The sequence below is a fragment of the Argiope bruennichi genome, chromosome 2 (genome assembly GCF_947563725.1).
Source record: "Argiope bruennichi chromosome 2, qqArgBrue1.1, whole genome shotgun sequence".
NCBI lineage: Eukaryota > Metazoa > Arthropoda > Arachnida > Araneae > Araneidae > Argiope > Argiope bruennichi.
Window position 1 is genome coordinate 34,361,464 of NC_079152.1, and position 27,489 is coordinate 34,388,952.

The following is a 27,489-nucleotide window of genomic DNA, read 5'->3' on the forward strand; positions in this document are numbered from 1 at the left end:
GGAATAGGACATAGGCTACTATTTATTTCGTTTAATTGAGTGGTTAATTGTTTATTAATTAAAAACTAACTTTCCCGCCAAAAATCGCCAAATGAGTAGAGCTTCAGGGTTTTGTTTTTTTCCCCACGCCAATGAGATTAGGCTTAACATGATTTTGACTATTATTTCAAACGATTCTGTTTATTTTCTTAGTGTTCGATGCATTTAAAATGAAACATTGTTAATTAATCGATCTTGCGGATTCATTCTGAAGTACTTTTGAATTAAAATAAAACAGAATAATGGAAATTAAAAATTTATAATCTATATTGCGTTACCCCAAATGGCGTAGAAAATTCATACATTTGTGTGTGCCCCAATTAGCGTTGAAAATTCACGCATGCGCAGGAGTAACAAAAGATAAAGCCATTGATGCTATAAATTCCAATCTATTTCCACGCGTATGAAGTCTCGTGTAAAAGCTAGAGGAGAATAAAGTGACGAAAAAATGTATTTTATATATTTAAATGGAAAGATTGATTTGTTCATAAATTAAGTAGTTATTTTGATAAAATATTGGAAAATTTAATAAATACAAAAAATATTAAAGGTTTCTCACACCTATAGGAGAATATGATCCCTTTTTAAAAAAACTTGCCATATTTTTGTACTTTTTTCATGGTTTAAAAATATAGGCAATGCAACATTAACAATTAGGTTATTAAGCAAGACAAGACAATCAGAAATCTAATTACTCTTTGAATTCAAAGCATGTTATTAGCAACTGCCACAATGACTATGGATCTCCAAAAAATGTGAGGGAATAATCAAGTTTTCTATGAAATTATAGCAACTAATGCGCTGTTAAAACTTAATGCATTGTTTATATAAAGGAATTGTGTAATAATAGCATTAAAAATAATTAAATAAATTTAGTATTAAATTTTTATGTCAACTTTAAAAAGTCAATACATAATTCATATGACATAATAAGAATAAAAAGAGGTTTTCTATATATATTATTATATTTGGTTTTATAAACGAAACGGATACTAATATTTTGCTTTTGCGCCACATCTTAAAATTAGAAACTTTCTTTGTCGCTAATCTCTATTTAATTCCAAATTTCTTTCTTCAAAAATGCATTTTCTAAGATGACTCTTCTTTATGAAAATACAACCATCTGTAAGTCTTTCACGGTATTCTAATCAGAATAATCAGAAAGGATAAGAAAGCTAATTTTTATCTGAAAACTTATGATCAGATAAAAAAAGAGCAGTTTGGAGATATCAGAATTGTATTATAGAAAATTATGACAAAATAATATTGTTAGCACTGATAAAAAAAAGATAGAGCTATCTAGATATATTTAACGTCTAAGAAACATCTGTCTCTTACATGGGTGTTCTATTGAGCTGTTTCGAAGATAGAACCGTCTTTCTGTAGATATTGCTGATAGAAGTTGATGTTAAGAAAACGAAGTGCTGAAATTTCTGCCATGAATTTCTTGCAACTCATTTTTAGTTTCGTTTCCGTTGTTATAGCTCATGAAAGCGAAGGTAATACAATTTTGATCCTTTTTCTTTCAATTTATAAATAAACCGTTGTTTTTTTCCCAATGAACCTGGGGTCATGATAGCCAGATATAAAGAGTTTGGCTTCGGAATTCTACTATAATATTGAAGATATGTCGTGTATTTTAAATTGCACTCCTAACATATTAGGCATAACGTATTAAAAATACGAAGTCTAACTTTTAAGAAAAAAATTTCTATAGATCCAAAGAAATCTGTTAATATAGAAAATCTAATTCAACTTCTACAGATAAAGTTGTGCACTTAAGAGTTTTAACATTCAGTTTCATACAAGAGTTACTAAGATACGTGATTACGTTGAGAATTCAATGTGTGATGAAAATATTGAATTTTCATAGTACAATATTCTTAATCTCGTAACAGTTTCCTTTATATAATAACTAGAAATTTCCTTCTACTTTCATTCTTCAGAAATTGTATTTATATACATATTTTAATATTTTACGTTATAAATTATTTTGCATTTTTAAATGCAATTTCCTCAAATTCTAAAAGTTAGTAAAATTTTCTTTCGAAAAATCTTTTTAAATTAAAATCAAATTCCTATATTTTGTTGAAATTCTGTAAAATTCTTTCTTAATACGTTCCGCAAGTTCTTCCATTAATGAAGCAGTAATCTGTTACATTTATTTAAAGAAAATTTTACAATTATTTTAAAGTTTTATAATACAAAAAATGTTGAAAATATCTTACTATTTTTTTTAGTTGACAAAAATATTTCAAAGATAAATAAACATAATGCATATTTCTTAGTTCAGTAAATAAATAATACTTATCTTTTAGTACTAAATGTAGTGATATTTAGTTATTTGCAAAATTTGAAATAAAAAATTTAATAAACCTCTAAAAAGGAAGAATTTTAAGTTCATATTATTTTTTTATCCAAAAAAAAATCCATATTCCTTCAAATTTTCATACAATTTTTGGTTCTTAATTGCTATTCTTTTCATAGATGTTTTTCAATCCATTTTATTTAAAGAATCAAAGGTAAAAATGTTTTAAAACCCTTTTCAAAAACTTCATCACGAATGTAATCACATACTATAAGAATATGTATACGTACAGATAATAATAAATATTATTTTTTACCTATATGTTATATATATGAAGACGAAGGTTATGTCTTTTTTACCATTTTACAGTTTTTGCCCAGTTATGGTGAATTTTGTCTCAGATATCTGTTAAAACAAGAAAAAAATCCCAGTGAACTTTTCAAATTAAAAATATAAGGTATTGGAAAAAAATAAATAAGCTGTTGGTATTTTTCGTGTTTATTCTCGAAAATATAATGTCACAAAAATTATTTTCACGCTGTCTTGAAAATCAGAAAATTATTATTTTATGACATTTTTTTTCTTTCATTGCATTTTTGTATTTTGTAGTTTGTTTTATATTTTTTCGTGTTTTGCAATTTTTTTTCTTTAATTTCACTGTGTTTTTTTTTAAATTTAAAAATAAAAATTTGATTCATAATTTGCTGCGATGCGTTTCTTCTTTCGTTGAAATTCACTGATACGTCAAACCTTTCAGTCGCTGGCTGTTAATAAAAATAAAATTAAGATTAATTTGTTTAAAAATTTAATTAAAAAAAGATTATTAATATTATTATTATTTTACTTTTTGGGAGGCATTAATTTTGAAATAGGATTTTTAATTTATCTTTAATTTCTTAGTATATGCACTTTACATACACAAACAATGCAAATTGTAGTTAATATCTTACAGTCTATCAAAGAAGATATAAGTATTACGTTATGGAAAAATTTCATCTCAATACACATCTCATTAAAATTATAGTTATTTTTGTAATTTATGCTTATACTTCTAAAACTCATGTACTTAGATAAAGTTTCTAATTTTTTTTAAAATTACTTTCTCATCATTGTCTTATTTAGAATTTTCTCAATTTTTCTCTCGTGGTACTATCCAAAACCAATTTAGAGAGCCGCGGTGACTTGGTGGCAATGTCTCGTCTTCGGGGACCAGAGGGTTCGAGACACGATTACACCCAAGGACCGTCATGTAAGAGGGTCTGGCCCACGTTAAATCTATCGGGGCCAAATGTACTTCCGCTGGCATGGTGCGGAAGTTTGGAGAAGGGGTGCCAGCTTGTTCTCATCATCTGATCACGGCTCAAAATTGCAAGGTCTGTCCCAAAATAGCTTTAATGCTGATCTCAAACGGGGTGTTAATATAATAAAACGAAACCATTTTAGTTGGCTTTAGCTCAAAACTTTTTCCGATATATCCATATGCCAGAAAGCCGCACAATAACGAGAAGATATCGTAGTGCTATCATTGGTCATTTTGCTCTATTAGAGAAGATTTTAATCGTTTGCGGTGGAAAGAAATTCGGAAAAAAAGTTGTTGCCAAAATAGACCATAGTAATTCGCATCAAGGTCACACAATATTTTTATAAGGACGATACTTAATCGAAATCCTAAAAGGATTTATATCATCTAAATGGATGGCTCTTGTAAACTCGATTCCGTACATTCAATCTCAATCGGAAGGACACGAACATCATTTTTACTTCTGTGAAAAATGCCTACTGAAGTACATAGAGTGACGTAAGTGATTGTGTGAAGCATCTCTAAGTGCGCGGCACATCTTTCCACTGCAAATAGTTAAAATTGCTTATAAAATGTATTGTGATGAAAAACATAAAGCAATAATTTTTGTCTAATGATAAATTACATTATAAGCATTAAACTGTACTTATTCTTACGTATATTTGCTATCTATTTAACAAATCTGAATCTTTCTTGTATTTATTTATTCTCTTTTTTTTCCTTTTTCGGGCTGATCCAGCAGAATTTATTTTCGACGAAAAAAAAAAACATCCTGAAAAATCTGAGCATTTTATTTTGTTATAAGTATGTATGACTTCGAGACAGAGAAGTCGCCGGAAATCCGCCATTTATTTAAGCAGTGCACATTAAATGAATCAAAGATCAAATCTATCTTCATCTGATCATGCATCAAAATAACAAGATCTTTGACAAAACATCTTTATAACTATGTAAAAATTCTCTCCTACTATCTTGCTTTATATTTCAAATAAAACACAAATGGAAATAAAGGATTTTTTCCATTAAATTCAAATGTCAGAAAATATTTCAAAGATAAAATTTCTCATAAGCTGCAAGAAATATTTAACCAAATAACTTTTATCTGATAACTGCATTCATCAGAGATAAGAATAATTTTGATAGCTTGAATTCAGTTTAAATTATGAAAATAATAATCATAAATAATAATGATGATAATAGTAATGATAGTATATTTATTTTCTTTCATAATTACTCTTTCACTTTAAAAATATATAATATTTGAACTCTGTTTAAATTTCTTAATTAAATTGAATAAAAGTCGACGTGAATTAAAATTAAAACCTTTTCGGTGAGAATTATTATAAAATAATTTAAAAACCATGCTGTATTAATTTTTTTAAAAATAATTGATAATTTTCATTTTATTTAGGTTTTTATGAAAACCGTTATTTTCTAAAGTTCACAGAAAAAGATTTTTATCTGCGGTTTCATTCAATTAAACAGAATGTTTTTAATTTGCATTCATTTAAACATTTTTTTTCTTTTAGAGATAAAACGCCAGGCTCTGGAAAATCCAGACCTTTATGAAGGAGATATACTTGGTTTCGAAAAGATTTTTGTAAGTTGAATTTCTGCTTCATCAAAAGTATTGACTGAAAATATTACTTTCTGAACAAATTCTAAACAAAGGTCCTTAAGTTTGGATCTTAAAATGTATTTATTTCCTTTAATAAATATTGCATTTAATAAATGTTAACTTGAAAGAAATCATCTAATCAAAAATGAATTACAATTTTATGGATTTCCAATTCACTGCTGGAAACAGTGTCTACATTTATGTTGTTTGTTATTCAAAATTATATAAATTATAGTAAATTGCATAACAGACATCAAATAACCAATTATTAATTTTACGAAAGTGGTCCTATTTCAATTTCTTATTATTATACAAATTATTTAGTTTCCAAACAAAAATGTATCGTAAAATGTGCACATTAGCATTAATTTCCAAACGTATAATTGCATCCATTTGTCAATCAATTTTTACAAAATCTTAATACTCTTATATCATTAAAGCCAAATCTATATCCTACTTGTGCCACGAATTCAAAGTGCTTGTTTTTCTATTTAAAGTCTTCAAGTTTCTACATATATTATTTGTATTTTGTATTTTAAGCAGTCACTGAAAAACAAATTGCAAGCACTCTATTCACTACAAACTACTTAATCTTCCAATTCAACATTACTTATATTATCTTTTTTCACCTAAGGGCATAGAAAAAAAAATTTCCATCAATTCCAGTTTTCGAAAATAATAAGAATCGAATTCCAAGCATTCAAAAAAAATCGAAACTATTCTGCTTTTCTTCAATTCTTAACATTTCAGGAATGGGAACGTAACGGAATGCCGGGCCTTAAGAATAGGTGGCCCAATGCCGAAGTGCCCTATGTCATAGATTCTTCGCTAGGTGAGTGCATCCATTTCGACATTCTTTCCCTGTTCTTTTTCTACAGCAAGGAAACACTTTATTTCAAATTTTGTTTTTTTTTCTGCAGAAAAATAAGATATTGTTACCATTGAAGAGCGTTTCAGCTCTCGAGAAAAGAATACTGCATCAAATGTGAATTGTAACGTCGTGCGAATCTTCGATATGCAAAGAAAATAAAGTATATAAAAATTGAAATATAAGATTCAGATATGTGAGAATCGAGTACTTGACGTATAAAAAAAAGACTTTACATTCAAGTATAAAATTTATTTTGTCATTTCTCTCTCTTTTCTACTAAATATATTTGGCAATAAAACGATGTATAAATTGTTGTTGTGCGGTTAAATATTGAATAAACTATCAAATTATCAGTTAAAAGTTTAATTAATAAAGTCAAACCGACTAAACCTTTAATGGGACAGTAGACTTTGAATAGGCAAAAATGGACGGAAACGTGCAATTTTATTTTTGTAATTTCATCACCAAAATATTTCAACTAAAATAATATTGTGAAATATATTGTTCAATAAAATAAATATTTGAAGGGTTAAGAGAAAAAAAAAGTACATCTAAATGACTTTTCTCAAAATGATATTATAGTTAGATCCAAATATCTTTGAAATTTTTCAGGTGTCTTAATTTTTGAAGAAATTAAATGAAATTAATAATAGAGATTTCAATCAAAAATTTAAAAAATGGGTATGCATTTTATGTTTGGAGTGTTTTTAGCTCATTAAAAGTCAATTTTAGTTCAGAAAAACATAAAATTCCTGTGAAAATACAGTAAGTGAGAAAGAAAATATTTCCAAAAATTAGCATTTAATTGGAATTACAGAATCATATCTAGTTTTGTTCCAAAAAAATTTACATTGGGTAAGAAGAAAAAAATTAAAAATTAAGTCGCCTGGAATATTTTGAAATTTTGAAAAATTATATAACTTTTTATTGTTTTTTAAAATAATATATTTTGTTTTTAAATGTTTTTAAGTATTTATATTTTAATACATATGCATAAAAAAATTTCATAACCGTAACTGAGTAATTCCTAGAAATGTTTAATGGAGTCCACTGTCCTCTTAAATAATATCTTATCCTTTATTTTGAAAGAAAATAATTTAAAATTTATCTATGAATAACACATTATTATTTAATTTAGCATGCTATTCTTTAAATGGTTTAAATAATATGTAAACATCATGCCACAAGTTTGATTCGTCGTTGCTACAAAAAATAAATTATTCTTATATAAAGTAGTCTCGGAGACATCAGGGACTTAATTAGATGTTTCTCATTTAATGGCATTGATACCTGCTTCGGTTATTTTATACAAGGTAAACAATTACAGCCGTCAATTCTCTCTGAAAACTTAACATGTTTAATTTGGCATTCTGGGAACTTACACATGTTTAATTTAGCACGCTATTCTTTAAATGTTTTAAATAGTATGTAAACATTATGCCATAAGTTTGATTCGGCGCTGCTACAAAAGATAAATTACTCTTATTCTGAAATATATAAAGAAATCTCGAAGACCGCAAGAGCGTAATTAGATATTTCTCAATTAATGGCATTGATACCTGATTCGGTTATTTTATACGAGGTAAACAATTACAGCCGTCAATTCTCTCTGAAAACTTAAAATGTTTAATTTAGCATACTATTCTTTAAATGGTTTAAATATGTAAACATTATGCCACAAGTTTGATTCGTCGTTGCTACAAAAAATAAATTGCTCTTATATAAAGAAGTCTCAGAGACATCAGGGACTTAATTAGATATTTCTCATTTAATGGCATTGATACCTGTTTCAGTTATTTTATACAAGGTAAACAATTACAGCCGTCAATTCTCTCTGAAAACTTAACATGTTTAATTTGGCATTTTGGGAACTTAATATGTTTCATTTAGCACGTTATTCTTTAAATGTTTTAAATAGTATGTAAGCATTATGCCATAAGTTTGATTCGGCGCTGCTAAAAAAGATAAATTACTCTTACTCTGAAATACATAAAGAAATCTCGAACATCTCAGGGGTTTAATTAGATGTTTCTCAATTAATGACATTGATATCTGTTTCGGTTATTTTACACAAGGTAAACAATTACAGCCCTCAAATCTGTCTTGAAACTATATGCCTTAATATGATATTTTTTTAATTAGCCATTATTTCTTTGTTTGATGAAAGAAGGAGAATCTGCTCCATTAAAACAAAAGAGAAGAGCTTTGGGAGGGGGGGGGGGAATATTTGATTAATCAAAATTAATTAAACGCTTTTTTTCCCCTTCCGCAAACAAAGGTAGTTAATTAAATAGTATCGTTGAAATTTGTGGCAAAATATCAAATCTAAAATCTTTCAAAATTGATATTGAATGAAACATGATAATTTTTTCTTAGTAGTTGTAAATGAAATAAATCTTTTCTGGTTCAACGTTCTTTTTTTCTTTTTTTTTTCCCTCCTTTTTTTTATTTCATGCATAGTAAAATAAAATTTTTCTACAACGAAATAAATGCCAAAACATGTTAATGTTTTATATTCAAGCATCCACATCTATATTAATTTATTGTACTGCAATTTAAATAAAATGATCTCTCGTTGCCAGATCAGTCGATGAATTTCAAGTTTTAATCTCTTTACCAGGGACTGAAAAAAATCTCGGGTTTTTCTCGAATATGAATTAAATCTCTACATATAATTACTATGTTTTACTTTTAAATTACTAATACTTTATTACACGAAATATTATTTTTTTTAATTTAGAATTTTATTTTTAAAAGTTAGCTTTATATTACTCTTCCAACTAAAATGAGATCGTCTAATTTTAATTCTCTTAATAACGTAATTCGTTTAATATGTCAACGCAAATTTTTACTGTCACAAACGTCAAAAGTGAAAATAATCCCAAATTATTTCCAAAGAATCCAATGTTTGAATCTTTGACCCGGGCTGGATCTTTTCTTGATCCAATCTCGACATCTAGAACTTCTATGCATACAGATAAACAATAAATCATGTGGCTTTAACCTTAAAAAAAACCTTAAAGTGTGTTACTTCTGAATTTAGTACAACAGTTTAAACTGAAATCAGAAATAAAATATATAAATAACTACACTTTCTGATACTGAAATTCTCCAATTTATTCTTTTTTAAAATAATGTAAATCAAAAATAGTGTTCTATATAAGGCGAATAGTTCTTAAATTTTACAAAGCATTTGTTTTAAGAAACAGAGTAGAATTCAAAGACTATTTTAATCTCATTTTAACTCTCAATGCACGAAATGATTATTATGGAATACGTCTAGCTGAAGTTTATTTTCTATTTTTTTCGATTGTGAAAATAACATTTCCAAGGTCAGTGTCAAGTTTCACTTTGAAAGATAGAAGTTATTGCTCGTACGTCTTATAAATAATTCACGTTTCATTCAAGGTCGGAAACTTAAATTCTCACGTGTAGGTAACACAATTAATTATCTGAATGCTATTTTAAAATAAGAAAAGTAACCAAAACGTTTTAGTAAAAATACTTCATTATATATAAGTGAAATATAGAAATAATACTGCTTTCTTTTTAAAATTATTCAAAACTGTGATGTATTTTACAGATTTAACTAGCGATATCAAATAGAAATAATCACAATTGATTCATTCATACTGAAAGAAATAATAAAGCTTTTAATGTTGCAAGAAACATATCAAAAACAATTATTCTAAAATAAAAAATAAGTTATGAATTATTTCAAAAGAAATAAATGATCAAATATAAATAATCACAGTTGATTCATTCATCTCAAATAATACAGCTTTTAATGTTACAAGGAGCATATCAAAAATAAATATTCTAAAAGAAAAAAAATCAGTTATAAACTGTTCAAAAGAAATAATTGATCAAATATAAATAACCACAGTTGATTCATTCACCTCAATTAATAAAGTTTTTAATGTTAAATAAAGCATATCTAAAACATTTATTCTAAAAGAAAAAAAATCAGTTACAAATTGTTTTTTAAAGAAATAATTGTCCAAATATAAATAACCACAGTTGATTCATTCACCTCAATTAATAAAACTTTTAATGTTACAAAAAACATATCTAAAACATTTATTCTAAAAGAAAAAAAGTAGTTACAAATTGTTTTCTAAAGAAATAATTGTGCAATTATAAATAATCACAGTTCATTTATTCATCTCAAATAATAGAGCTTTTAATGGTGCAAAAATCATATCTTATTCTAAAAGAATCATAAACACTTATTCTTAAAGAAAAAAATCAGTTATAAATTCTTTCTAAACAATTTCATGCAATAATAAAAACTATCTCAGTACTTAAAATGACTCGCGATTTTTTCATTGCTTCATAACGAACTAAAATTTACATCTTAAGAAAAAAAATGCATTAAAAAAACTCCTTTAAAGAATGTTACAAAACTATGACAGCAGTTTTTCAAAGTCAAATTTTTAAAATAAAAAACACAAAAAAATAAAGAGCGGAAAATTTTATAAACGATTCACAAAAATTGAATAAATATAAATAGCTGTAAAAAACATTTTCAGTGTTATAAAAGGAAAATAAAATGTTAAAAATATCGCAATAAATTAAATTTACCAAATAATTGTAATATATATATTTCTATCGTGTTATGTGAAAAAAATGATTAATTAAATAAGATTTTAACATCTGACAAATCATATAATTCAACTTCGATTATATTTACCAACAATTTAAAAATTATTATCTTTTCTTAGATCTTTTGATGTGAGTAAAGATCTGACTATCTTGTATATAGATTACACTTTATTCGAATGATCAAAAAATAGGAATTCACAAAAAAGTATATCGCATTCAAAGGATCTATTCAATAATTCAATTTCATTTAATTGATAGAATATACTCGATAAAGATTTCAATAAAAATAATTTTAAAAGCTCATATATTTTTTCTTTAAAAAGAGGCATTATAATAAGAGTGAAAATTAATATTTACTTCGGAATTTAAAATAATTATTTATTTACTTAAAGTATTAAATTTAATTAAAATTATTTATTTAAAATAGTTATACTTACTTTTAAGGTTTATTTGGATTACATTTTCATTCATAGGGAGACAAAGTACAATGATAAAAATTTAAATATATCATTAATTTTATTATTTTACTTCTGTATAGTATTTCATCATAAAAATTCTATAATTCAAAAAATTACACTTTCTTTTTACAAGTAAAGCTCAATGCAAATCATTATTTTAAAATTATGTCATCAAAATAAGAATAAAAATGTAAGAAGGAATTTCATTTACAATGTTGTTTTTTTATAGTAATAATAATTATTAATATAATTAATTAATGTATATAATAATATTAATATTATATATATATTAATTTATAATAATATTAAAATTAGTTAAATAAATATGAATATTTGATGTTATATTCTTTTGAAATTTTATGATAAATAAAGGCAGCATGCTGTCCTGAATATAATTATAATTCTGAAGATGTATGAAATTTCGTTTGTATTCACTTGCGTTGTAACGATAAGATATCCCTAACATAATAAATATCTCTTGCATAATAGAAAATAGTTTCTTTCCACGTACTTTTTATCATTAATTTTACAACCTTTGTTGAAACCTTTAATTTTTAACAAAGATTGTAAAGCTTGTTGTTCTTGTCTGTCTGTTTTTTTTATATGTTCGGTGCAAATTTTTCAATCGATTTTAAACTAACTCCCCGATGACCTAAAGTCTTGAAATTTTAAACAACATAGCTTAGAACTAAATGATAATGCAATATTTACTCGCTCTCTTGTATTTTTGGTATAAATCTTTCCATGGAATATACTTTATTGGGAAGATAATTTAAAATCTATTGTAAAATTTCACACGTATAATTTTTTTTAGAAAATAGAAAATATTTAATTAAAAAAGTTTAATACACATTTTTGAAACGAACTAAAAAGTATAAAACCCTTTATCCTAAAATTTCGGATGGTGAATTTTAAAAGTAATTCATAGTAATTTTTATATATGTTAAAAATTTTACAAAAGTTTATATTATATTTTTTTAGATATTATTTTTTTATTTATTTCTAAATATGCTGTGTTTTAAAATCATATTATCATAATGTTTCTCTTAGTAGAATAATTTTCTATTATAGCCAAGTATCAAGGAGCCATTCTAGAAGCTATAGAAGATTATCATAATCATACATGCGTACGTTTCGTTCCAAGAACAAATGAAAAGGATTACGTGAAGATTTTTTATGGAAAAGGGTAAGAAAATATTCCTTTCTTAAATAGATGTATTAAAAATCTGAAACTGGTTTATTCAAAATTTTCCTTCTCAAGCACACCAAACGTAACGCAAATTATTGGGGTTTCCCATATTTTAATTTCGCTGAATTTACTTTCAAATTGTTTTGGTAATGGAATAAAATATACTATTCTGTTTTTAAAAAATACACGAATGTTTTCCCCGTCCACCTAGGAATAAACAAATAAATAGGTAACTCAATTAATTTGTATAAATATTTGTACGAAAGGTAAATTTTGTACAGTAGCTCAGATTTCTCATCCATGATGCGAAAACGAGAAAATCGCCTCCAATTTATATTCCAGTGTTGATATATCATAATAAAATTGGCACCAATTATTTGGTATTTAATACTATGATAATTAAAGAATTGGCGATACTGTGTGCCTTAATAGCACACATGAATTGTATAATATTGTAGTATATAAAACAATATTCGCAATATTGTATAATATTGTTTAATATTGAATAATATAATATAATGTCGTACAATTTTGCACACCGTTGTGCTACAGGTTGAGCTACGTGGAGTTGTATTCTTCTACGAGTAGTATTTCTTGAAGGAGTTGTATCTGAGTTCCCTTTAAAAAGAAATTATTAAGCATCATTTTTAGTTTAAACTTATTTTTTTAATTGAGAAGGGAGGAAAAGATTTTTGTTCACTATTTTATATCATTTCAACATTATTCGAGGTATTATTTTTCGTGGAACTATATTAAGCTAAAAGAAAATGGTATTTTTTATTAAAAAAAATTAAAATATCTAGTACTTTGATCTGCATATTTTTCATGTGCATTTGCTAGCTGAAATTAGGATTCAATTATATATTATTGACTTTTGATCCATAGACAATACCAATTCTAGATACTCTTATAGGCTGCTTAATAATTCTGCTTTAAGACAGTTTTTCAATAATTCTGCTGTAAGGCAGTTTTTCAATAATTCTGCTGTAAGACAACTGTTCGATAATTCTGCTGTAAGACAACTGTTCGATAATTCTGCTGTATAGATATCTTTTTGGAGAAAAAAATCAAACAATACAGTTCTCCAGAAAATACCATACACCATTCTAAAAAGAAATAATATTTTATAAAGAGATAATTGATGAAATAAATAAAATAATCATTGATTTTGATTAAAACTAAAACAAAGATTTTTGAGAAATTATAATAACATAACAATTTTTTTTTATAATAAATAGAAATTAGCTGAACCACAAATCTGTTATCGAAATTCGATTACAGCGATATCTGATAGAGATGACTGTCGAAAGCAAATTGCCAATCAAGCGACAATGATTAAAAGTAAGAAAAATTTTGGTTCAATATAGAATCGCTGAGCTGATATATTTTCGAAAATCAGATTGAGCTTAAAAATCATCAAATCAAACGTTGTGAATATGATGGTAATAACAAATTTTATTTCCAAAAGAGATTGCAAAGTACAAAGGACACATGAAAATATGCGCTAGGGAAAAAATTGTCGAGTGTTCTTCTGTAGAAGCTTTTGAACTTATGATTTCTGCAAAATTAACCAAAAAGTGCATATTTATGAGTGCTGCAATTCTCTAAAAGAAGGAAAATATTTATCTAACACATCATGATATTATAATTGATGAAAAAAAAAAGAAATGTCTTCCTTTTGATTCCGATAGAATAAAAAAGTTAATCTCTAAAATAATATTGCAAGATACTACAGATTTAATTTTTTTAAAAAAAACTCTTCTCTGTCCCGGCCTGTATGAGGTATTAATGATGTAAAATGTGCAGCCATTGAGAGTGTGGAGCAATTGGGGATAAAAGCAGACATGAACAAAATTCTTCCACCAGTCACATGCTCTCCCACAGGAACATATAGCGGATTGGTATGAGCGAGGATATAACCTGGGACCTTGTGGTTCGCAGCCCAGTAACATGACCACAATACAAAAGCAATTGCTCGGGTAGCGTAGCTGTTAACTGGCTTATAAGCTTTCACCACAGACTCTTTCTCCAGTGAGTCGGAGGTGAGACGAACAATATGGCTGCTGAGTGGTAGCCATATTGGTAGCCATATAGCATGTATAAACTGTTTATTCCAATGCGCCTGTACCCATTTGAGTAGCGCCAAGCATTATGGCGAGCGTGTGTGGTTTCTGATGCTGTTGCTGCGTCAAGTGAATCTGACGAATTTGGGTTGTTGCGGCCGTTTTTCTGTTGCTGCGTCAAGTGAGTCTGACGACTTTGGTTTGCTGTGGGTAGATGGCACAACAGCTGCACGAAGGTTGAAGATTCATCGTCCGAGGTCACCAATGGAGCGGATTGTGATGATCGAGGATAAAACCTTGGACCTTGTGGTTCACAGCCCAGTGACATGACCACGATACAAAAGCATTTGCTCGGTTCCCGTTGCTGTTAACTGGCTTATAAGCTTTCACCACAAACATATCACTTACGCCAGTTGTTGCAGGTACAATGCCAAATGCAACTCTTTGATGTTTCTCCATCCTAATCATAAGGAACAGAGATATGAAATTTGGCAGATGTTTGCTAAGAAATGATATTCCATATTGGATTCACTACCACCAAACAATCATTCCCATCCCATGAAATTTTTGGACGATTAGAAAACATCCTCCATACTTCATATCCGAGAAAATAAAATGTTACCTGGCTCTACAAATTTACGAATGGAAGCATAAAAATCAGCTATTTTAAACTCTAATAATTAATAAACATCTAAAATGTTAACATCTTTTTAAATTAACGTAACAGCGTGAGGGAATATTTTTAATTATATCGTAACCTAAATATTGTGGTTGTTACTTATTACGCTTGACAAACCCACTGACGAAGTCAGCGATTTAAGCCGAGTTTGTGCAGTGTCTTCTGAAAGCAAAGGCCAATGAGCATCCGAGGGAAGAAGTCTGACTTCTAGCTCATATGAAGATGACACACGCACACTCATTTTCACATCCCCTTTATACAAGGGGGTCTCACATATTTCACATATAGAACACAAGTACAAAGCAGCCATGCCGGAACCCTTGAGTTTCAAATCAGGGGAAGATTCGCTACCCCTAGGGCAGGTCGAAGGCGTAACTTAAGAATTCATAAATTTTCCTTTAAACGATAAAAGAATGTTAACGTTTTATATTCTTAACATTCTTCAATTAAGTAACTTTTAAAAAATTGAGATTTTTTTATGTGATCGTCCGTTATGTTTTTAAATTTCAGTATTTATTAATGTGACTTTATTTAATGTGCAATATTCTCTCTTTAGGTGCAACTCGCATGTAGGAAGAAGTGGAGGTGAACAGGTGGTATCCCTTGGAAAGGGTTGTCATGAGGTCGGTACAATAGTGCACGAATTGGGCCACGTGCTTGGATTTTACCATGAGCACAGTAGATCTGATAGAGACGATTACATAATCGTTCATTTGGAAAATGTGCAGAAAGGTAAGTACTTGTGAGATTTAAAGTAAAAGAAAACTTGGGATAATATTTCAGGGGTATATGAGATAATATTTAGAAATATTTGGAGTAATATTTCAAAATTTATCAAAATGATTAGTTGCAAGAAAATCAAATATACTCCCGAAAGATATGTCATTGTTTGATTATGTTTCGAAAAAATATCGTCATTCTTAAAGAATTTTAATAGTAATATTAAGATTTTTTATCCTTTCCAAGTTTTGTTTATAATGTTAGATACTAAATTCTTTTAATAATTATTTGAATTTTGTTTAAATGTCTGTATGTACCTGGTTATCAAGAATAACTTCTGCTGAAGTCGAGAAGGTTCTTAATTCAACCAATTAATCAAAAGTCTGAATTATCTACATTTTCTACATTACAATGGAATGCTCAGTTGGCAGTTTTTATAAAGATAATGAATATGTTTTTAAGTTGATTCTATGTAGATTGCATATGATTATTGCCGAAAGAGGACAATTTTCATAAGAATACAAATGTTTCTCTTGTCCATAATTTTGATTGAAGCTAATACTTTCATTTTAAATTTTGAATTATATCCATTAATAGTCCAGTGAACTGACTCCATATAAGATATGATATACGAATGAAATACATAATATCTGAACATTTTTGTCTAAAATTGTACCATGTTTTTGTTACATATTGGGGTTGGGGGGGGGGTACATTGAAAACATCGTTGATTTATTTTTCGCAACAGTCCTTGTAATATTTTCACTCCGTTTTTTCTTTAATTTGAAGAGCCACTTTTTAATAGCAATGTGGACTAAATTTGCATTTAAACATAAATATAAGATTTCCTTCTGTCCCATGTGTAAGGCCACAGAATATACATTTCTATCACATTCCGACTCTTTTTTTTTATTGATTATCAAAATTCATCAGTAATTTTTAGAATACTAGCTATATGCTTCATTAAAGAGAATATGAAAAAAGTATATTTCCATACATTTAAAACATTGGATTTTAAACATGATATGATCTCCTTCTTTTTGTTTAATCTATTTGTACAATATTTATCCGTTTTCTATATAATGTACCTTTTCTATTGGCTTATTAAATATAAATATTTTATTCAATGAAGATTTAGAACATCTGGAACAGATATGATTTTTGTATTTTCAAACATCTACAAATCGGTTATACAATTATGTATTTTAGAAGCAATGAATATAAAAAACAAAAAGTAGGCAATGGAAACCGGCTGATAAATTAACTGCCTGAATCCATATCTCAAATTAAACTTTTTTTTCCAAAAATTCATCTTTGTTTATTCCAAGAATTTCACAAAACTTTTGATGAATTTCTTGGAACTAGAAAGAAAATTATTATTGAAGAAGATTTGTAATTAGAAATAGAAAATAAAAAAGCTATCAAGCATTATCCGATGATTTTTCATGAATATGAGTTTTTAATAGAAGATTGTTGTTAACTTAGATGAATAGTTTTCTAAAAATAAACGGAAATGAATAGAGAGTTAAGCGAAATAAGTGAAGTATGGAGCAAAAGAATAAATTAGAATCACCAAAAAACCCTCAACAAAATTATTATGATTCGAAGAAAACTTATAAAAAAGATAATTCCCAGTATTCTTTCATGAAATTTCACCGTGAAATTAAAATTTCAATTTTAATTTCACGGTGCGACTTCAAGATTCCTTTTATTCTTACCCTATTCTTCTTTGTTGCTGTGCTGTTAATTCTTTTTTTTTTGTTGTTGTTGTTGCATTTCTACCGCCTTTAGAAGATGCTTGAGATTTATTTTATAAAATCATTTTAATTTTGACCGCAATCAAATAACAATGACAACACTTAGAATACACAAGCCTGGCGATACGTTTTCGGATTCAAGGCCGCATAGTTCTAGGTTTCCATTAAAGGTCAGCTACATATATCGTTTTGGAATTAATTGATTACGATTTCAAAGGTCAAATATAATTCAATTAGCATTAATATTTTGGAAATAGAATTAATTAGTTAGTATTTTGGAAATAGAATTAATTAGTTAGTATTTTGGAAATAGAATTAATTAGTTAGTATTTTGGAAATAGAATTAATTAGTTAGTATTTTGGAAATAGAATTAATTAATTAGCATTTTGGAAATAGAATTAATTAGTTAGTATTTTGGAAATATAATTAATTAGTTAGTATTTTGGAAATAAAATTAATTAATTAGTATTTTGGAAATAGAATTAATTAATTAGTTAGTATTTTGGAAATAGAATTAATTAGTTAGTGTTTTGGAAATAGAATTAATTTATTAGTATTTTGGAAATACAATTCATTAGTTAGTGTTTTGGAAATAGAAATAATCGAAGTAGGCCTAGGTGGTAGCTTCATCATCTCACAACAGTTTGAAATTTCGAAATCTGGCCTAAATCAGCCTTAATGTTGTTTCAAAATTTAGTTCAATTTAGTCAAAACGAATACCTAAAAATTTTATTTGAGTAATTTGGAGAATGATGAAAACTGTTTGAATCGGGAATATTCGTCAAAATCTAGACTTGAAAATTTTGGGAGGTTGAAATATTTTTTCTTTACTTGTATAAGGGAGTAAAAACCTTTTTTTTTTTTTTTACTAGAAACTAATATTACAAATTTCTAAATTTATTTACGTCATATATTCATCCACATTAAAATGTTTAAAAATGTAAAAAAAGTTTTTTCTTTTTTAAAAAAGAGCACTTTTTAAAAAGATATTTAAAGTAATAAAAAAATTTAATTCAATAAAAAAGTATTGTATGTTAATTGAAATGTTTATCAAATTCATAATGTGCTTAAATTTGGAATAATATATTTAATGCATCAAAATTAAAAATAATTATATATATTTTTATTTTTTTCTTACGATGTTTATTGTGCCTTAATTTTTTTATCATATTGTTATCAGTGTCTCTCTCTTTTATGATAATTGCTTTGATCTACAGATTTTTGATTAAAAATATTTTCAATAATTTACTACTCTAAGAAAATAGTCAGTTCCAAGAAACTCTTTTATGATTATTATCATTTTTATTTGTGCCTTGCCTTTTATAATTCATTATTACAATTAATACAAAATTCTCTCCTTAACAAATACTATTTGAAATTGAATCAAAATGTCATCGATTATTTCATAATCAAGTCGATAAAAGTTAATATATAATTAAATATTTATATTTTCGTCAAAAGTACACAAAGTTCAAAATTCTGAAAACATGAGAAAAAGAACCAAATGTCGTTTGCAAATTTCCATCTTTGGAACATTAAAAAGGAACGCGATAATAATAAAGTAAACATATTACCCGATATCCAATGAATCTCTATTTTTAAAACAACTTTATTTCCAAATTTATTCCGTTTTTGAAATTTAAATTCAGCTCTCAAAATACTTAATTCATGTATGCATCAACTAAGTTGCAAGGTAAAATGGAGAGAAATGCATTTCGGATGACGTAAAATGCAGTAGTTGGGGAAAGTACTTTATTGTATTATTCATATATTGGTCATTTCTAGAAATATATGTGTAAAATTCACTTTTGAAGAGAGCACTTGCATTAGAAATATTACTGAAAACTAATTGCACTAAAGCAGTCAGAATTGTTTCTAAAAATACTTTAAAGGAAAAGTCTTAAAGTGTTTTCTTGTAGAAAACTCGTAAAGTCGTCTGAGACGTTATTTATGATTGCGTCTGCAAGTCCACATAATCCACAGCGCCCCAGGTTTTAAGGCTGTAACTGAAAATGGAAAAAATGTGGCAATTTCATGCAGAACTTCAAAAGCTACTATTTCTTGTAGCGATGCCGGCGAAATCTCTTTTGAAATGGTATTTGAAACTTTATTGTCTGTTCTTGTTACATTGTGAATTGTATGAAATAAAACTCAGAGCGGATTTAGTTACTATTCTATTTTATTTGGCTTGAATCCTTGCAAGTTTGTAAAGACAAAAGTTTGCGATTATTAACTCACTTTTGGATTTACTGCAATTGCTATGGGTTATAGTTAAATATTTAGTAGTTTTTTATATTTTCAGAGTATAATTAATGGTTAAACGAGTAATTTTAATTAATTCTAATTATATATATATATATATATATATATATACCGGGTGTCCCATAAATTTGTAAATACTTTAAAAATTCATAAAAATTCAAGGACTGGGTATATTTGAATGCGGTTTGCGAAACTATTATTCTCATAAAGGGGAATTTTTTTTGATACAGAAAAAAAAATAATAATTCAAAAATTTGTCAATAGAGGGCGCTGCACACAAGCAAATCAGTGGAAATATGCAAATTAAAGTCTTATGAAAGGCAGAGTGAGCGATTGACACATCATTTCTAAAGGTTTGCATAAGGTTTGTATTAAGATGTTGACACTGGTGGATAAAGCTTTATTGGTAAAGTTGTTTTATGTCAGCAACGAATCGGCGGCTGAAGCCTTACAAAAGTTTAGGACCCAGAAAAGATTGAAGAAAGGTTCAGGTCCGATCACTCCTGCTGGACTTGTTTCCCTAGTACGCCGTTTCGAAGAAACTGGAAGTTTGTGTCATCGGCCAAGCAGTGGTGCACCTCTTTTTACAACAGTCCGTACCCCCCGATGTCTCTTCGCAAATGGACACGCTAAGGGAACAGTCTACAAGTGCAGGCAGTAGCGCAAGAGAAGTGGCACGAATAACTGGTATACCAAAGACTTCGGTGTACCGTATCCTTCATGGTGTATTGCAATTGTACCCATACAAATTGCAATCGCTACATCAGCTCTTACCAAATGATACAGCTAAGAGATTGGAATTCTCAAATTGGGCTTTGGCGAAAATTGAAGATGATCCGCGATGGCTGTTGAAAATATTGTGGACAGATGAGGCTCATTTTGCTTTGCATGGAGCAGTTAATACCCATAACTGTAGAATATGGGCACATGAGAATCCACATGCTTACAATGAGAAGCCCCTGCATTCACCACGGGTTACTGTTTGGTGTTGTTTCGCTGCATCCATTATTGTAGGCCCTTTTTTCTTTGAAAAGCTCTGTAAAAAAGCAGGATGGAAGACATGTTCAGTTAATGGAACAAGTTACTTGGAAATGTTACAGAAGGAAGTAATATCGTCCTTATCGGAACACGATGTCCTTGACACAATGACATTCATGCAAGAACCTCCTCACAACGACACCAAAGTGAAGGCAGTGAAGGCATTTTTGAGAAGAACTTTTACTCAAGAACGGATAACCAACCGTCACTTTACACATGAATGGCCCCCAAGCTCAGCAGATTTAACACCCCTTGATTTTTGGCTATGGGGTTGCCTTAAGTCTCGGGTGTACTGCCATAGGCCAACTTCGTTAGTGCAGCTAAAGGAAGTCATTCGCCACGAAATCTCATGCATTCATCCGGATATGCTGTATGATGCAGTTACCAGTGTTGTCTCCTGCTTCCAAACTGTTATTTGTGGTGATGGCGGACGCATAGAACAAGTACTGTAGTACTGGTGTGATACGCATGTAAACAATTCCTTGCATGCAAATAAAAGTATTTTTCCCGTAGAATTGTATGTTTTGCTTGTGTTTAGCGCCCTCTATCGACTAATTTTTTAACTATTTCTTCTTTTTTTTTTTTTTTGCATGGGGAAAAAAAATCCCCCTTCATGAGAATAACAATTTCGCAAACCGCATTAAAATATACTCATTCCTTCAATTTTTATGAATTTTTAAAGTATTTACAAATATATGGGGCACTCGGTATATATATATATATATATATATATATATATATATATATATATATATATATATATATATATATATATATATATATACCAACCCATTTTATAGTAAATTTGAGAAAAAACTTTAACGAATTATGATTAAGACTGAAAGACTGATAACATCAAAGAAGAAATATAGAAATAACAAAAAAAAATTATTTTATTTGTACTTTAAAAGGTAAGAATATCAAAAAGTACGACAAACACAAAATCATAAGACTAGGTAAAAGCAAAACATTAAAACTGGTGTTTCTAATGACACTTGTCACAGACAAGCCCATTGAAGAGGTCAGTGATTTTAAACCAAGGGTGCGTCTCTTGTTTTTCAGTAGCGATATCTAGGGACAAGAATACGTCTTAGCTACACACACGTCGCAACCCTTTTCATGCGGCGGATTTCATCCGTTCATCCACACATAATTTAGACCTGAATCAGAGAACGATCACCCCTGATCCAGTACTCTCAGTGGTATTGCTCTCGGCATGGAGGACTTTGCGACCACGACAGATTTATACGTGCGCCAGCCACCACACACACACGGAGAGTCTTAGGCCGGCGGGGTTCGAATTCGCAACCCAAGGAACACGAATCCAACGCCCTACCAACCAGGCTATCCCGGCCAACATAAAAACATAACAGTACTATAAACAATATTTTGAAAAAAATTTGCATTTAGATTTAAAAACTTATTGCACTGTAAACAATACTTTGGGAAAATTTTAACATTTAGGCTTAATTAATACACTATATTAGACTTAATATACATCATAAAGAAAAAAAATTCTCTATTCATAAAAGTGCTATAAAGTTGATTAAAATACCAATTCATTTGACTTAATGTCTAAGCATATTAAGCATCGACTGTTTTATTTTGACTTCTTGCTTTTTGAATAAAAATGATTTTATTATTTTCATGCAATATTAAAATTGCGTTTTCAAAAATATTTCGATTCTTAATAATTTTTAGATGATATTTTAATATAAGCGGAGGAAAAAAATTGTTGTAAATACAAAAATGTTTAAAAACCCTAAGACAGCTTTACTTGTAAGGTTTCATTTAATACATGTTTGGTGGTTTAATTTTTTATTCAGAAGTTTCTTAGAATAATAACATTTTTGAAAAGTCAGCTGAAATCTTAGAAACTGAAATATATTTAAAAATTAAATTATTTATAATTTAAATATTTTTATTATTTTTATCTTGAATATATTTTTTGAAATATTTGTTTTCAGAAAATTCTTCAACATATCTGGGATTCATTATTAGAACTTATTTTGTACATTCTAACTTTAATAAACATTCTCCTTCTTTTGAGTAGATTCTAGATTCTCTGGATCTTTAATAACTTATATACTTGACACATAAATATATATTATACACTTTGAAATTTCAAAACTATTAATTCCATTTTTGTATTTGAATACAAATAAAGAAAATACCTCAGGTTATATATTTTCCTCTTTCAATTCTTGTTTTATCTGTATACTGAGCATTGCAGAAGTTCAGAAAAAATAGAAAATATTACATAGAAAGAATAAAATTAAAGTCAAATATTTCATATGGAAGCTAATCTTTCCGAAATAGTATTGTTGTATCTTATGGTACGCTTTTGTTTTAGGCGAAACTGTATGTACTACATTAACTAAAACAACGTCTGGAGTGACGGCTTGCTCATTGCACATGTTCATTTGCATTCAGGATCATGATATGTCATTGTCGTATCTAATGACATGCTTTTGCGTTTGGCGAAACTGCAAGTGTTATATAAACTAAAACAACGCCTGGAATAACGGCTTGCACATACTCATTATATTCGTTGTGCACATGCTCATTGCATATGTTCATCTCCAATCAGGATCATAGTTTTCTTCAACAATAAGTTATATTGCTGACTAGAGACCAGATGGGTAGTCAGTTATATCAATTGCATTTAAGGTCAATTAAATCTCTTAGATATAAGTTAATGTCTATGATTTCATAAAAAAAACTATTTTTTAAACTTCAAATAGTCATGAACTTTAAAAAGTGTTATTTTAGCGATTTTACACTTGTTACATGTAACTTACATATAAGCTTTTCTGATTGAAATCAATTTCATGACCCCATAGCCCTAAGAAAATTATCCGATTTTTCTATCCACAAGATTTCGAGGCAATATGACTTCACTTTTTTTATTCGTCGCGTAAACTAAACTTATATAGAATTCTTCTTCCTCAACTTTTAAAAATTGATAGAAAACTACACGATTAAATATTTGATGAAACAATGAAAACGATTGAATATCCTAGGAACAATATAATCAATTTCTGAAAATTAGACATTTAAAAAAAAGTTACCGAAATTTTTAAAAACTACAGAGCTGAAACATTGAAAATATATAATTTTTTTTTAAGTTTTATAATGTAAAAATCATTTTTATGTTGCAATATTCACGGAAGTTATTGTGAAAGCACTCTCACGTTTAGCTTAATTAAATTAATTACTTAATTAAACGTCACTTAATTCTAATTAAGTTTTTAAAGCGTTGTTCTAAGGTCCACATTTCCATCTTCTAAAGCCTGAGCCAAATGTGGTAGCTGTAGGTTTAATAGTCTGTCTAGAGATACGATGAAACATGAACAAAAATATTGCCAGCGACTCTGAAATAGAGTGGTTTCTTATCTAGAAGCAGATCTGAACGAAGATCTATAAAAACACTTACATAGGAGTTACTGCGAACTGTCTTATTTTAAGGAAGGCAGATAGCAATGACACCATCAAATGATTTGAATTCAAAACGAAAACGTTAGATAATTCCAGTTTCTTGGCAATAAAAATTTCGCTTTCTTGCTGTTGTTGTTACGCAAGCAGAATTTTTTAAAATTCATTTGCTTGAGGATTAAAACTTATTAATTTTCTACGGAGTTTTGAATAACTATTATTTCGACTAACTTATGTTTGTTTGGTTTGTTTAAAGTACAAATTGTCATCAATTTTTATATAAAGAATTATATACTACATTTACCATTCTATGTTTCAATTTAGAACTGCATAACAGAACGAAATTAATACACTTTATTAACAAATTGTGGCATATGTAACGCATTTTTGCATGATTTACATATGTAAATTAACTTTGAATTAGACAAAAAAACATTTACCTAATTGCAATTGCAAATATATTGAAAAGAGATCATTCTTATCTAAATTACATACTAAAAGAAGCATTTACGTAACTTCACTTGCAGATACAATGAGTATTCAAATAAAAAGGTACGAAACGACACTGTGGGTATAATTGAAGACTTTATTCAAAGTATACACCATAGGCCTGAGCAAAACGATTCCATTGATTAACAAGCCGAAGGATTCCTTGTTCCCAAAATTCCTGTGGCAGTGACGAGACCCAGTTCTTCACAGCGTCCTTGAGTTCGCTGTCCAAGGTCCGCTACTTATTGAATTCCTCAAGCACAGAAAAACCATTAACTCCGATGTGTACTTACTGTGAGACACTCCGAAGTCTACACAAGTCCATCAAGAACAAAAGACCAGAGCTACTCACGGAGGGTGTGTTTCTGTTCCATGATAACGCGCGTCCACATATTTCCAGGGTCACACACGCGGAACTGGCCGAGTTCAAATAGGAGCAACTCGACCATCGGCCCTACAGCCCGGACATATCTCCCTGAAATTTTCATATGTTTGGTCCCCTGAAAAAACATCTGAAAGGGAAGCGCTTCAACTCGTATGGCGAACTCAAGGACGCTGTGAAGGACTGGTTCATGTGGTTATTCTCAAGAGTTTGTAGATATACTTCAGAAGAACAGTTTGGAAAAGATTTCTTGAAAATAAATATGTCACAAACGTAGCTCGCATTTCTACTTCTTACATGCGACTTTATCTCCAAGCTTAATCCAAATTGCAGTGCCTATGGTAGATAATAATAGCTCCTACAAAGAAAACAAAGACAAAATATCCTTCCCCTTTTCAAAAAAAGATATTTCGCCTAGTTGTGCTTAAAAATACATTCTGGAAGTAATATTTGAGTTTGTTAGATGTCTTTGTTAAATTATTTTCTACAAAATAAAATGCTCTGTGAGTTTGTTAGGTTTTTAATATAAAGGAAGAGATAGCAAAAAAAAAAAAAAAAGGATACAATATTTTTAAAAAAACTAAATAAATATCAATTTATAACATTTCTGATTATTCGTTATTTTTGGCTATTTCGCTTCTTTTATTAATCACACAATATCAAAGGTAATTTTTTATATTTCTGAAACAATCAAGATTTTTTTCTAATGACAGATTAATTATATTTTATATTTCAAAGGATCTTTTATATATTCAAATAATTTTTCATCATATTCTTTTATACTTCTATGCTGAAGAATTGAAAATATTTTTCTTCTCGAATTACAATTAAAAAAATTTTTACGTGTTTATCCTTTTGTTCATTAATTCCCGGTGCCAGCAACAATTCTAGTAAGCAATTCTTTTTATACAGTATGCTCCAAAATAAACAGTACTGAAACTCGCGTATCTCGAACACGTGGTTCCGTTTGTCGACGAGGCATAGCTCCAGCTACTCGTGTTCCCAGAAGTGAAAAGGAAGTTGTGTTGCGCAATTGTTGTTAGAAATGGGTATCTCGACGGAGGAAAAAGTAATTATAGTTGAGCATTATTTCCGCTTATACGGAAGCGATCGTGAAGGTGGACCGAGTTTGAAAAAGATAGCAGAACATTTCCAAGAGAAATTTAATAAGATAGCACCAAGTAACTCAGTTATGCTGTTTATTGTTACGAAATTTCGCCGTTCTGCTTGCGTACTGTGCCAATGGAAGGGGAATGTTAAAGGACAATGTGTTCATTCGACTGTGAAGATCCCTCAAGAACTGCGCCTGCATTAAGTGAGAAAATCATCTCTTTTTGCAAGGAGTCTACAGCAACCTTTGTTTCAGGATATGTTTGAGAATCTGCATGAACGATATGAACACTGTATACAGCAAAGCGGTGCACATTTTGAACATTTGCATTAAGCATACAGTGATAAATCAACACGCTAATAATGTGTACATATATATGTTGATTTCTTTTGAGGAAAAATAAACACACAGATGATGATAATATAATTCTTTTTTGTCTTTTCATTTCAGTACTATGTAATTTTGTTTATCTTTTCATTTCAGTACTTTGTAATTTTGTTCATCTTTTCATTTCAGTATTGTATATTTTGGAGCATACTGTATATAAAAAAAAAAATTTTTATTCAATATATATACCACTATATACTTAATATATCTGTTAGTACTTATATACACATGAATCAGATACATCCGCTGTTTTCATAACGCAAATAAAGCAATTATTAATTAATTATATATACCATATCAGCTTCCACTCTTACTTCATCATTTCTAGCAATTTCTTGTCTTCATCTATAATGGGATATAATTTGAAGCTCTTGGATAATTTGTTCTAATCAGCGGCACATTTCCATTAACAAGCCTTATTCAATAGCATTCGAAATAGTTAACGACCTGTATTGATACTCGCTTCAAGCATTAGATTAGAGCAATTACTTTTCTCTAAAGATCAATCCGTTTAAATAGAATGCTTGTAAGAAAAACCATTTCTGTGAAAAACAGACATTACTTAATCTTTATCCTTTCGAAAAATAACTGGAATCGGGTGTCTAAAATTGATCTCCGAGTCAAGTTAAGCTAAATTAGAGAAAATTAAAGTAATTTATATCGACGCAATTTTAGTTGCTAATGGTTGTTCAGATTACTCAATTATTTCACCTTCCAATGCTCCAGAGTTATTTTGTAGAAATCTAAATTAAAGGGTAGCTCTCTACACAATGCACA

The 27,489-nt window shown here is 28.6% G+C and overlaps 1 protein-coding gene across 1 annotated transcript in view; it reads left to right on the plus strand.

Moving 5' to 3' along the window:
- Nucleotides 1-1,327: 1,327 nt before the first annotated feature.
- Nucleotides 1,328-27,489, plus strand: part of LOC129961710 (astacin-like metalloprotease toxin 5) — a 31,328-nt gene continuing 5,166 nt past the window's right edge. Inside the window, exons 1-5 of the mRNA XM_056075252.1 lie at nucleotides 1,328-1,538; nucleotides 5,177-5,247; nucleotides 6,016-6,097; nucleotides 12,271-12,385; nucleotides 15,687-15,862. Coding sequence (XP_055931227.1) covers nucleotides 1,445-1,538; nucleotides 5,177-5,247; nucleotides 6,016-6,097; nucleotides 12,271-12,385; nucleotides 15,687-15,862 — 538 coding nt within the window. The 5' untranslated portion in view covers nucleotides 1,328-1,444. The remainder of the gene's footprint in view (nucleotides 1,539-5,176; nucleotides 5,248-6,015; nucleotides 6,098-12,270; nucleotides 12,386-15,686; nucleotides 15,863-27,489) is intronic.